Source organism: Alligator sinensis, unplaced genomic scaffold (assembly GCF_000455745.1).
Source record: "Alligator sinensis unplaced genomic scaffold, ASM45574v1 scaffold19_1, whole genome shotgun sequence".
Lineage (NCBI taxonomy): Eukaryota > Metazoa > Chordata > Crocodylia > Alligatoridae > Alligator > Alligator sinensis.
In genome coordinates this window covers 3,540,386-3,554,411 of record NW_005841916.1, presented here as the reverse complement: position 1 = coordinate 3,554,411, position 14,026 = coordinate 3,540,386, and the positions used below count along the sequence as shown (strand labels likewise).

The 14,026-nt window shown below is 44.9% G+C and overlaps 1 protein-coding gene across 1 annotated transcript in view; it reads left to right on the top strand.

The window, feature by feature from the left end:
- EPHA6 (EPH receptor A6) overlaps window positions 1–14,026 on the top strand; it is a 549,557-nt gene that overhangs the window by 334,450 nt on the left and 201,081 nt on the right. Inside the window, exon 9 of the mRNA XM_025198213.1 lies at window positions 7,392–7,517. Coding sequence (XP_025053998.1) covers window positions 7,392–7,517 — 126 coding nt within the window. The remainder of the gene's footprint in view (window positions 1–7,391; window positions 7,518–14,026) is intronic.

Genomic DNA, 14,026 nt, shown 5'->3' with positions numbered 1-14,026 from the left:
CTATGCCATCATTTTTATAAACCCATGGGCAAAGGGCATGTGCATACAAAGAGTGGAATCTTTAGAAAAGTCATTATACCCACATATCTGTGTGTGTGTGTGTGTGTGTGTGTGTGTGTAATGACTTTTCTAAAGATTCCACTCTTTGTATGCAAATGCCCTTTGCCCATTGGTTTATAAAAATGGTGGCATAGTTATCAGTCAGCAAGTTTTTGTTAGCCTTAAGCCACATCCCTCCTTACAGAAGTATAAGGATCATTACAATGACTAAAGAACCAGTGATTAAAGCTGCCTGTTGTGAGACAGTAATGTGCACATCGGCAACGAACACTCTCAGTGCCTGTTATGTGCTTCAGAAATATATATCCTGGGGTGCTGTTCTCAGTGCTACTTGTCTCCAAGCTTGTCCAAAAAGCTCTGGGGGCAAGGCTAAAACTCTTCTTGCTGGAGGCTTTGATACAGGCCTTCTCAGCCTCTAGGAGGTCGTAAGAAAAGCCTCAATTTCCTCATGTCTGAAAGTTCCACTTTTAACTCTTAGTCCACTGCAAGGTCTCAGGCTGCTTCTTCTCAGAGGCTTCATTCATTTACCACTACTTCAACATTGATGTCTGTCTGAGGTAGAAAGGTGTACCTCTCAAGAGAAGTTTGTTCCCTGGGACCTGAGAAGCAAAGAATCACCTTTATTCTGTCCCCGTTCAGCCACAAAATTGAAAAGACTCATTCCAGTACTCCAGCTAGTACCAATGTATAGGAAAGCTTTGACAGTTTGGACTAAAACCACAAAACTGTACTGCTCATGGCACTGTCCTTGTGGCACTTAGAACCTCAGTCCAAAATACCTCCATATCATATACATCCTTCATAGTTTCAGTAACCTTCTCAGCATCACCTATGTCTTTAGTGTCCAAGATCTTGATATTTATGACCTCAGCACCAAAATCCTATATAATAGAGTGATTTCTTCTGGTCTTGATACAAGTCACTTTCATTGGAAGACGTGGGGAGGTCATTATAAAGCAACCTGCTGGAGGGTTGGCAACCTGAACCAACCTCCCCTATTTACAGGTCCTAATTGGATTGTCCCTTTCCCCCGGAGGTAACATATTTATTTTCCTATCTTCTGTCAAATAGAGCAGAGTATCATCTCCTCCATGTCCCCCATCTCCTCCTTAAGAAGCTCAGTGGGAGGTAGGGAAGTATTCTAAGGAATACACCCTTATGCCTCTGAAACAGTCTAATGTTTTCAGTGTTTACAGTGGTAGCTGCTCGTGAAGATATTTGCCTACACTCCAAGAATTTAATTTGTCACAAGTAGATTTTGAAGTTAACTTATCCCATTTAGAGGAGTTAGGAAGAGGTCAAAATTTCATAGGTGTCACTTCAACTAGTACCTTCTGATGTACCATCCACCCATATACCATAAGAGTCATGGGTGACTGCTGCTTTCTGAGTCTGGGGGGTCTCCCAGGGGCCAATCACTACACCAGTGGCAAAACCGGAAGTGCACTTCCAGTTTCGCGGATGGCACTTCCAGGGGGTACATGCATCGCCAATGATAAGAATACTCCTCACTGTGTCAGTCACGGCCATTCTAGACCACCCAGCAATCTGTACCACCCCATTCCAAGAAGCCAGCTTAATCCATTGTGTCCTGGGTCCTTTATCTAAGCAGAAGATTTGGCTTATTTGGATAACTCTGCTTCTTCAACCTCAGAGGCAAGAGAAAGATAATGGAGAAGAAGATAATTCACTCAACAAGGAGCATGTAATGCCAGCTGCTATTCCTTATTTTCTCCTGATGAGACAATGAACCCACCTACATCAGCTTCTGCCTTCCAAATATTAGAAAAATACATTTCAAAAGCTTTAATATTTTCCTCAAAATGGCCAAGGGAAACAACAGAAACTCTTGGACATACTTTACTCAACAACACCAGGGAGTTTAGCCATGCCAATAAATGATGGCCTGTTGAAGCCTACCAAATCCATCTGGCATCAACCTGCTTCAATCTCAGCCATCTCCAAGAGAGGAGACAGAAATTATCAAGTCTTTACAAATGGTTTTAAACATTTTTGTTCCCATCTCTCAACTAGCCCTCTGGTTATGCAAGCTGTTCAGGAGAAGGCAAAAGACTAAATCCCTCTAAAATCCATCTCCAGAGAAGAGAATTCCCTAAAATTGGATCTGTTCATCCAAAAGACTATTCAACCATGACTTTGCAAGTGAGGGTAGCAAATTACCAAGTGCTGTTTTGAAAATATTGGACAGATGGTTGTATTTTGTTGATAAATTGTTCAAGGAATAAACGTCAAGATGAGTTTAGATCTGTTATAATGGAAGTCCAGCTGTCTTAGTGGGGCATCTATGCTATTGACAGCACCTTTGACTCTGCTCTACATATCTCTGGGCACTCCTTTGTAATGGTAGGTTCAGTACCTACTCTTCTTTCAGATTGGAGTCCTGTAATACCCTGCACTTCTTCACTGGGTCTCCACGTTACAGCATTAGAACTGACTGATGCTCCAGAGATTTCTCATCATGAAGTATGATAATGATGACAATGTAGAGACCAGACAGCTTCATCCAAACGAAATACTTGATAGCAGTCAGAGATAAAACAGTCAAAATAACAAAGGGCTAAATTCATACTATCTTATGTAAAACTTAATATTTGCCTCAAAACTTAAATAGCCATAGATCCCTTTATTGCCTGTCATAGGATCATAGAAAATTAGGTTGGAAGGGACCTCAGGAGGTCATTTAGTCCATCCCCCCTTGCTCAAAGCAGGACCATCCCCAACTATCTCATCCTAGCCAAGGTTTTGTTTACCCAGGTCTTAAAATCCTCCAAGGATAGAGATTCCACAATCTCTCTGGGTAGCCTGTTCCAGTGCTTTACTACCTTTCTAGTTGGAAAGACCTTCCTAATATCTAACCTCATCTTCCCTGGCTGCTCCTTGCTCTGTCACTTGCCACCACTGAGAACAGTCTAGCTCCATCCTCTTTTGAACCTCCCTCCAGGTAGTTGAAGGATACTTTTAAATCCCCTGACAGTCTTCTCTTCTCCAGGCTAAATAAACGCAGTTCCCTCAGTCTCTCCTCAAAAATCATGTGCCCCAGCCCCCTTACCCTTTTTGTTGCCCTCCACTGGACTCTCTCCAATTTGTCCACATCCTTTCTGTAGTGGCCCCAAAACTGGACATTTTATTCCAAATGTGGCCTCACCAGTGCTGAATAGAGGGGGAGAATCACTTCCATTGATCTGCTTGTGATGTTCCTACTAATTCATCCCAGTATGACATTAGCTTTCTTCAAAATGAGGACATGCTGCTGGCTCATATTCAGCTTATTGCCCACTGAATCCCACAGGTTTTTTTCTGCAGAGCTGCTGTTTTGCCAGTCAGTCCCCAGCCTGTACTGGTGTCTGGGATTCTTCCATCCTAAGTGATGGACCCTGCACTTCTCCTTACTGAACTTCATGAGATTTCTTTTGGTCCAATCCTCCAATTTGTCAAGGTCTCTGAATCCTAGCCCTACCCTCCAGCATGTCTAGTACTCCCCCCAGCTTGGTGTCATCTGCAGTCTTGATGAGGGTGCTCTCCATCCTATCTTCCAGGTCACTGATAAAGATATTGAACAAAACTGGTACCCAAATCGATGCAATGCCCTTTGGGGCATTGCACTTGATACTGGCTGTCAACTAGACATTGAGCTATTGACCACTACCCTTTGAGCCCAGTGATCCAACCAGTTTTCTATCGACCTTACAGTCCACTAACCCAATGCATACTTCCTTAGCTTGCTTGCTAGAATGTTGTGGGAGACTATATCAGAAGCCTTGCTAAAGTTGAGGTATTTTGCGTCCACAGCTCTCCCCACATCCACAGAGTCAGTCATCTCATCATAGAAGGCAATCAGGTTGGTCAGGCATGACTTCCTCTTGGGGAAACTTGCTTACTCTTTATAACCACCTTCTACTCCTCCAACTGCTTAGAAATGGATTCCTTGAAGACCTGCTCCATGATTTTTCCAGGGACTGAGGTGAGACTGACAGGTCTGTAGCACCTCACCTCCTCCTTCTTCCCTTTCCTAAAGATGGGCATTATATTTGCCCTTTTCCAATCATCCAGGACCTCTCTCAGTTGCCACAAGTTTTCAAAGATAATGGCCAGGGGCTGCACCATCACATCAGCCAACTCCCTCAGCACCCTCCAGTGCATCATATCTGGCCCCATGAACTTGTATATATCTAACTTCTCTAAATAGTCCTTAACATGTTCTCTTGCCACTGCTAGCTGTTCACCTCCTCACCAAACTGTGCTGCCTGATGCAGTCTGGGAGCTGACCTTATCTGTAAAGACTGAGGTAAAAAAGGCTTTGAGTACTTCAGCCTTTTCTGCATCCTCTGTCACTAGGCTGCCTCCCCCATTCCATAAGAGACCCACACTTTCCCTGATCTTCCTCTTCTTACTGACATACTTGTAGAAACCCTTCTTGTTACTCTTCACGTCCCTTGCTAGCTCCAACTCCAATTGTGCTTTGGCCTTCCTGATATCATCCCTGCATGCCTGAGCAATATTCTTATGCTCCTCCCTCATTGTGTCCAAGTTTCCATTTCTTGTAAGCTTCATTTTTGTGTTTTAGTTCACTGAAGAGCTTCCTGTTAAGCCATGCTGCTCTTCTGCCACATGTGCTAGTCTTCTTGCACATTCCAATGTTGCACTTTCAGTAAGGTTTCTTTAAAATACAGCCAGCTCTCATGAACTCCTTTCCCCCTCAAACTGGCTTCCCAGGGTATCCTGCCCATCAGTTCCCTGGGTGAGTCAAAATCTGGTCTTCTGAAGTCCAGGGTCCATACTCTGCAGCTCTTCTTCCTTCTTTTCTGCATGATCCTGAACTCAACCATCTCATGGTTGCTGCTATCCAAGTTGCCATCCACTGTTACATCCCCTACCAATTCTTTCCTGTTTTTGAGCATCAGGTCAAGAGTACAGACCCTAGTTGGCCTTTCCAACACTTGCACCAGAAAGTTGTCCCCAACACTCTCCAAAAACTTCCTGGATTGCCTCTGCACTGCTGCATTGCCCTCCCAGCAAATATCAGATTGACTGAAGTCCCCCATGAGAACCAAGGACTGCAATCAGGAAACTTTTGCTAGCTGTTCAAAGAAAGCCTCGTCCACCTTATCTTCCTGGTCTGGTGGTCTTTAATAGATACTTGCCATGACATCACCCTAGTTGCTCTCTCCTCTGACCCTAATGCAGAGACTTTCACCAGGCCTGTCTGCAGTTCATACCAGAACTGTGAGCAATCATACAGCTATTTTACATAAAGCACAGCCCCTCCTCCTCTTCTCCTCTGCCTGAATTTCCTGAACAGTTTGTACCCATCCATGTCAGTGCTCCAGTCATGCAAGCTATCCCACCAAGTCTCTGTTATTCCAGTCATGTCATAAGAACATCACTCTCTGGCTTTCCACTGAATCATCTAGGAGGACTGGAGAGATTCAGGTTCTTATGTCATGTCATCTCTATGCCATGTTTTGCCATGAACAAGGGAACCTTTATACTTCACCCTAAATTCCTACCCCAGGTATCTGGAATTCCCTGTAAATCTACTTTTATATTAATTGCATCCTAGATTTATTCTTTTAGTCTTTCTCTCTTGCTGTCTCACTCTTGCTGTCCTGAATAAAGCAAAGACATACATGTAGCGAGAGCTTTGCCATTGTGTTTAGATAAAACAAAATCATTCAGTAGTGCATAAACTATTCAAGGCATCTGATGCCAGGGTAAAAGGGAAGACTTATAGATGTTTTGTTTTCCCAGTAGGTGTCTGACTTTGTCCAAGCTAACATTTCTCCTAGAGCTCATTCTGTTAGACCTCAGCAAGCTTTCTCTCTGCCTGTCAAGAACGCATATCTGAAATATGTAGAACAGCTATGTGGACCTCAATCCCACACATGCATGATTTTGCTTTCCCTCATGTAGGTCAGTTTTGTAGGACTGTCCTGAAATTATTAATCAAGTAAAACGTCATGTACCTACTTCCAGCACATATACAACTGCTTATAACAGTGGACAAAAATTGAAGAAAGAACATCCATTGCTCAGCCCATAGTAACCATGGTTCTTTAAGTTGTGCTGTCAACACAGGTTCCACAAGCTGTTTTTCTGACTTTTTACTGTGGAGAATCTCAAGCATAAGGATTGAGTGGTCAGCTGAAGGATTCATACATCAACAGCCATGATTACAATCCTGTCTGATTTGATCCTTTTGTTGTCTGTGGAGCTCATTTCTGTCATATTCACTCATATTGAGGAGTAGATTACTCCTTAAGTAATTCCACTGAATTATTATTGTACTTATCACATAGCAAAGTCACCCTAAATGTGAGGGCAACAGACTCACATCCCAGATTATAAACCACACTTAAAAGTAGGGTGCCATGCATCCTGGGACAGTCCCACAGATTACCAAGTGCTGCTTTTAAAATATTGGACAGATGGTTGTATTTTGTTGATAAATTGTTCAAGGAATAAACATCAAGATGACTTTAGATCTGTTACAATGGAAGTCCAACTGTCTCTGGGATGTCTATACTATAGACAGCACCTTTGACTCTGCTCTGCATCTCAGTCATGCATTTCAGACTTCCTGCATTTCATGACAGTCCTGCATTTGACAGGCTAGTCCCAGCCGGCTGGTAAAATTTAAAATGAGCTTCTCAGGCATGGAGTGTAAGGTGGGGAGGCAGAGTGGCACAGTCTGTGAAATCGGAAGCCCTAGCAGACAGCAAAATTGCCCTAAAATAAGTTAGTTTATTTAGTGGGGTAATGATTGTTAACATCTGTGAAGTAAAGAACAATGGATCATTAATGGGTCATTGACTCCCTTAGCTGCCTGAATAGTAATGCTAGAGCTGCACCACCCCCAACCCCATCCCTGCCTCTGCCTGCAGAACCATTGCTGACTTGAGGGGGATGGAGACAGTTCCCTGGATTTGACATTGTCCCATATGGTCACCCTACTTTAAAGCCTGGTGGGAGTTCAGAAGGGGAAGGGACTCCTATTTTTAAATCAATGGATGGGTTTTCATATTGGTAAGTCCTGGATTGGTAGATCTGAAGTCCTCTATTGATCCAAATATAGACTTTTACTCCTGTTGCCTCATTTCCTCAGTATCTCTGAAGTCTCGCCTAGAAAGACCTTGAGGGTGTGAGGGACTTTTATTTTCATACTTATTTAATCCTTGGAAGATCTGTTACTGCCAATACACTTGCCACCTGTTGTGCATTTCTGAGATTAGTTTTAGTAATTTTTAGTCACTATAATTTTCAGTTTGTATGTGACAACTGTGATAACCTTAATATGTTTTCTTTCTTTGCAGTGCGTTTCCCAGGTGTCAAAACATACATTGATCCAGACACATATGAAGACCCCTCTCTTGCTGTCCATGAGTTTGCAAAGGAGATAGATCCTTCAAGAATTCGTATTGAGAGAGTAATTGGGGCAGGTAAAAGCACGCTTATTTAAAGATCATTAACAATGATAACTGCCTCTCTTAGACAACTGCCATTTTCAAATCACAGCACAATGCTAGGTGATCAGATATTTTATGAAATGTGTACAGTTTCCCATTTCCCAGTGCACTCCAAAACAACTCTTACACTCAGATCTATGGTGCAGTAATAGAAAATGTTCCTATCCTGCCAATTCAAGAAAGCAGGACAAGGTGTATTCTACTCTGACAAACCTAGATGAAGGAAGTGGGAGCCAGTTATTCCCACAAGACAATGGAAATCTGGCTGATAAAGGCCAATGAGCTTCCTTCCACATAATACGTCCAGATAAGTGGTACATGGAAAAGATGGACTGTGAAGTTCTCTCTATCATTCAGCTGCTCCTGTTTTGCTTGTTAGAGACCTGTGCTGGGTTTCCTCTTTCCTCTTCAGTAAAAGGAGAACAGCAATCACAAGTGGACCATTAGTCTTCCTTCCCTTCATAAACTGGGTAAGGTAATCTAGGGAACTTTGTCTCCAGAAAGCAAGTGTGTGTGACTTTAGGGATGAATGGATGAATACTCATAAGAAGGTATTTTTAAACTTTTCTTAAAAGGCAAAGAGCAAAGTTTTAGTTTGACTGCAGAGAACACTGGTGCCTATCTCATTTCTGAATTCAGAGAGACGGTCTCCAGAAAAGGATAGAGACATGAAGATACTTTATTACACTTAAAAGAACAATTTAGGGCAGGTAGGTATAGACAGAACAAATACATATTTGCCAAGTAATGGGTTAGAACAGGGGCAGGCAATTATTTTGGGCAGAGGGCCGCTTACTGAGTTTTGGCAAGCCATCAAGGGCCGCATGACAGGCATCCCAGGGCTGATAAATGTTAATTTTCTACATTTTTAGGGGCTCCGTGGGCCTGATAGAATGGCCTGGCAGGCCACATCCAGTCCCCAGGCCGCATTTTGCCTACCCCTGGGTTAGGAAGTAAATGGGATAGCATTGAAGCTATTACATGTCCTTTCATATAATATTATAGTGAAACGATAGCATTGCTAAAATATAAATTCAACCCCTTTTTGATTAAATATCCACCCTCCTGCATGCTCTAAAAGCCATTGGCTTACTTGGATTGTCCTGAAACTTAGTGTTGCTCAAGGAATTGTAGTGTATAATTACTGTTCCAAATTAGGAGATATTTGAATTAGGGTGCCCAATATACAGACTCCCCCTCAAAAGAAAACCTGTTTTTCATAATCTTGACAACTTCTAACTTTGTTTTTTACAGCTAGCTCTGATTGCCTCCCAAATGATCTCAGTCATATCTGTTTTAGCAGGGCTAGTATATCACACCTATTACTCTTAGGAGGAAACAAAATTAAAGATGCAAGAAAAGATTTGGTTTGCCTGACTGTGACACTAACTCATATGAACCAAGCGGATTATATTTTGCATGCAAGTACACGTATTTACAAGGCTTTCAAGCTCATCAGGATACAGATCACCTTGATGGGTGCTGAAATGACAATGAGCTGACAATGAACAGGTTTTGATACATGTGAGGCAGGGCACCTTTGGTGCCTCCCACTTTAAGAGGCTTAAACTGGCTGTGGAACAGCTGGCAGGTGTAGTGCAGCTTAACGAGGCAAACACATGACCAGAAAGGGACTCCTGGATTGGAGGAGGGAGCTGGGCAGCCTCACTATAAACCCAGGTCCTCAGAGCTGAGTGGGCAGTTGCTGCAGAGAGCCAGAGGGATAATATTGCCCAGCCAGAGCTCCTGCTCCCAGAACACCTGGAGGTTCAGGGTAGGAACTATGGGGATGGAGAAGGTTCCTGGTCCTGGAGCATGACCTAAAACTACACCCTTCTAGGGAATGATGGTGTGGTGGGGCTGTCTGTGGGTGGTCCCCAGGAAATGCCATGCCAGTGCCTCCCTGAGAGGTGATCTTGTGGCCACCTACAAATTCATTGGAGGGACAACAAGGGATAGGAGATGCTCTGTTTACCAGGGCACCCCTTGGAGCAACTAGAAATAATGGCCACAAACTGACAGAAAGAAGATTCAAGTCAGGAAGAACTTTATGTTAAGGGTTGCAAGAATCTGGAATGGGTTTCCAAGGGAAGTGGTGCTCTCCCCTATCTTGGGGGCCTTTAACAGGATACTGGATGAGCACTGACTGGGGTCATCTGACCCCAGCAGTCTTTCCAGCCCAGGGCAGGGGGTTGGACTCGATGATCTGCTGAGGTCCCTTCTGACCTTAACAGCTATGAATCTATGAAAGGCAAGCATGGGGTGCCATATAGCCTCAGCCCCATGACCTGGTGGGTTAACCTGTAGAGGGGGCAGGCAAGGGGTCCAGGTATGTCATCAGAGGCCTGATGCCCAAGGGGCATAAGGCCTAGTAGCCCAGGTGAGGGGGTGGTATAGTGGCCCCAGTAAAGAGGCATGTGTGTGTGGGCCGTGTAGAGTAGGGTCCACATAGTTGGGCCTGAAGGACTACGCATAGGCTGGCCTTAGTGATCGAGTGAGCTGTGTTTGGATGGGCCTGAGAAGGCAGACCCATATGAGAGGAAGAGGGCTAGCTGCTCAAGAACCTGACCAGAGAAACCCTTGACTGGTCAATGCTGGGGCCAGGACCAGAAGGTTCAAAGTGCCAGAGCACCCACTGCTAGGGACACCCAGAGCCAGGGGCCTGGGGTTCTGACTGGCCTAGAGGTGAAGCCAGGGTCTGTGTGGCCAAAGGTCCTAGAGGGGGCCACTGCCAAGAGGGTTCAGGGAGTTTGGCAGCCCAGAATGAGGGTGGAGATTAGACTGCCTGAGAAGGAGGGATCCAGCTTGGGGTCCAAACACCAGGTGGACATAGAAGGAGCATAGAAGGGCATAGGAGGTCCATCATGGGGCCGAAGCTATATAGTGATGCCATCTGTGAGGCAGGACATGGTATATGCGGAGGTTCAGAGACGTGTATTATTCCCTTAGCATCAGGCAGTAAATGGGCAGCCTCCCACCATATAAACAATTAATTAGATACATCAAAGTCATGGCAGGTGGGCGGACTGCCCTAGACAGGTGGGCAAGCCAATGATCTGAGTGGCCACGGAGATGGTTCCCTGTCACAACATATCACAGGCTCTTAAGGTTAACAGAGGTTACCACCTCTTTTTACACAAACCTAAGAAATCAGCCTCTGGTTCTGATTGCACCCCAAAGGGTCCCAGTTACCTTACCCTCACGACTGCCAGCTGTTGACCTCCACCACCGTTTTGGGAGGCAGTACTGAACATAGAACAAGGCTCAACAAGAAATCAAGATCTACAAATTGGCATAAGCTTAATGCTCAAAACCTCTGGCATTTATGCCTTTTTGGGCAGGTCTAAGTCCTCCCTACTTTTCTATATAAACTGGGATCTTGGAAGTCTGTCCCTCTAGTGAAACTGAATCCCTCTCTCCATCTCCCCAAGTGGGAGCCAAGATCCATGGAGCTCTTTGCATTTGGGGGAGTCTGAGTTTTTAAGTCCACTTAATATGGTCTCCTTTCCCTGTGCATGAATCAGGCTTGAGTGTAGGGACTGTAAACTGTGCAGGTCACCCAAATTTGAACATCCAGAACATTATAAGTACAAAATGAAGGTATGCATGAGTCATGCCTGACCAATCTGATTGCCTTCTATGATGAGATGACGGACTCTTTGGATGCAGGAAGAGCAGTGGATGTGATATACCTTGATTTTTAGCAAAGCTTTTGATATAGCCTTCCACAACATTCTGGCAAGCAAGGTAAGGAAGTAGAGATTGGATGAATGGACTGTAAGATGAATAGAAAACAGGCTGGATCATCAGGCTTAGAGGGTAGTAATCAATGGCTTGATATCTAGTTGGCAGATGGTATGAGATAGAGTGCCCCAAGAGTTGATCCTGGGGCTGGTTTTGTTCACTATCTTCATTAATGATCTGGAAGATGGGATGGATTGCACCCTTAGCAAGTTTGCAAATGACACCAAGCTTGGGGGGAGTAGTAGATATGCTGGAGGACAGGGCTAGGATTCAAAGAGACCTCAACAAATTGAAGGATTGAATCAAAAGAAATCTCATGAAGTTCAATAAGAAGTGCAAAGTCCTGCACTTAGGACAGAAAAATCCCATGCATGGGTACAGGCTGTGGACCTACTAGCTAAGCAGCAGTTCTGCAGAAAGGACCTGTGCCCTTGATGTGAAGAAGGCTAATGGCGCACTGGTCTGCATTAGTAGGAGTGTTGCCAGCAGATTGAGGGAAGCAATTATTCCCCTCTATTTGGCACTACTGAGGCCACATCTAGAGTATTGTGTCCAGTTTTGGGGCCCCCACTACAGAAAGGATGTGGACATATTGGAGAGAGTCCAATGGAGGGCAGCAAAGTGGTTATGGGGCTGGGTACATGACTTGTGAGGAGAGACTGAAGGAACTGGGCTTATTTAGCCTGGAGAAGAGAAGACTAAGAGGGGATTTAATAGCAGCCTTCAACTACCTGGAGAGTGACTCCAAAGAGCATGGAGCTAGACTGTGCTCAGTGGTGGCAGATGACAAAACAAGGAGCAATCATCTCAAATTGCAACAAGGAGGGTTGGGGTAGTAAAAAAAATGTGTGGAAAAACTCTCTCATGAGAAGGGTAGTAAAGCAGTGGAACAGGCTACTCAGAGGTTGTGGAATCTCCATCCTTGGAGGTAGACAGAGCTTTGACTGGAATGATCTAATTGGAGCTGGTCCTGCTTTGAGCAGGGGGTTGGACTAGATGACCTCCTGACGTCCCTTCTGACCATCATTTTCTATGATTCCCTGATTCTGTAATTTCATTATGTGAAGGGGGAACTGGCTGGAGGCAGGATGGAGAGAGCCAGAATACAAAGGGCACTGACTAGGAATATCAGGGGTCTGGATATAAGGCTTGGCTAAAGCAGGTATGGGTGAGTTTGTTGGGGAGTATAGTGAGGATATGGAGCTTACTAAAGTATCCATCTTGTGCTATATAATTGAGGAACATTTAATTTTGCAGTCCTATGCTGTGATAGCTACACAGCAGTAAAGGTCCCCAACAGCAAGGAACAGGTTTTTGTATGCTAGAATATTCTAAAATGCAGTTAGCTTAATGGGATGGGGAGGGGCAGGCATATGGTTGTAGGGTTTGGGGGATGGAGAGGCACACTAATCTTCTTTCATGTGCTTAAAGATTAGCCCCCATGTGATACACCTCTGAAGATTTTCGAACATAGAACGTATGTATTATTTCCCTTACTCGCCCTATCAGCCACTGCACCCTCCAGATATATTGAAACACAGTGCTAATCCCCAGTCCACTACAACAAAGTATGCAGAGTGGGAGGGGAACCTGAGGAATCACACAGCAGCCCACAATTGATCTAGCAGTGATACAGATTCACATGAACAAGGTTAGTTGACATAGTGATAAATAACTTGCAACTGACCTAAACCCGGGCTTTCACTGCTGCTATGAGGAAATTCAGGATTTTGTAAAGAAGCAGCAACGAGTGCTACAGGCATGGATTCACCCCCTCCTTCCAGCACCCCTGCCTCCATCATTGGGGTTGGCAGACCATGCCTTGGGGGCAGTAGCCATAGACTTCTTTTAAGTCTCTGAATTATGTAAGAATCTATACCCCCACCCTCTCAGCACCCTCTTCTCTCCACTCTGTGCTCAACAGCACCTCCTCTCCCGTCCCCTGCCTGCTGTTTCCATGGCTCCCAGCTTCCCTGGGGAAGGAAGAAGCTCCAGAGCTGCTCCTGCCCACTTCCGGTCAGGGGCTCAGCTGGAAGTAATGGCAGCAGCAGCAGTGGGGAGGTTCCGCTTCCCTAACCCTGCTCCTGGGCTGGGAGGAACACCCAAGAGTATTGGGCAAGGAGGAGGAATCTACCTACTCCTGCCGCTGTCCCAGGCTGAACTCAGTTCCCCCATACAGTTCTGGAGTTCCCCCACCTCCAGGGCAAATGGGGACACTGGTAGCAGGGGAGGGAGAGAATGGGACAGGAGAGGATGTACGAGCATGGAAGGGGGGAAATCTTACATGATATGGAGACTTAAGGTTCCCAGCTGCTATTCCCATGATGGCGGGGTACCGCTGCACCTCCTCTGGATCCACCCCGACTGCCACTGTATCATTCCTTAAAGCAAAGTTCAGGAAAATATTAGTGCAGACAAAAAACAGTGAAATTCAATGATTTGCTCAAAATCCCAGAGCAAACCAAAACATTTGTAGCCTGGGTACATCCAGGGGTGTGCCCTGTCCACCAGTGGAAGGGATGGTGCTGAGAGGGGGGCCTGCCACCTGGGATCAGTTCCCTCTCCTCTACAGAGCCAGGCCGAGACAAAGTGCTCAACTATATACAAATGTATTGCTACAATAAATAAATATGAATAAGAAACATTACATATTTACAGTAAAATTAGTATGTGGCACCTTATACAATAACCTTCAATCAACATATTGCATAACTACGAGGGACTGCAAAAACATGAAC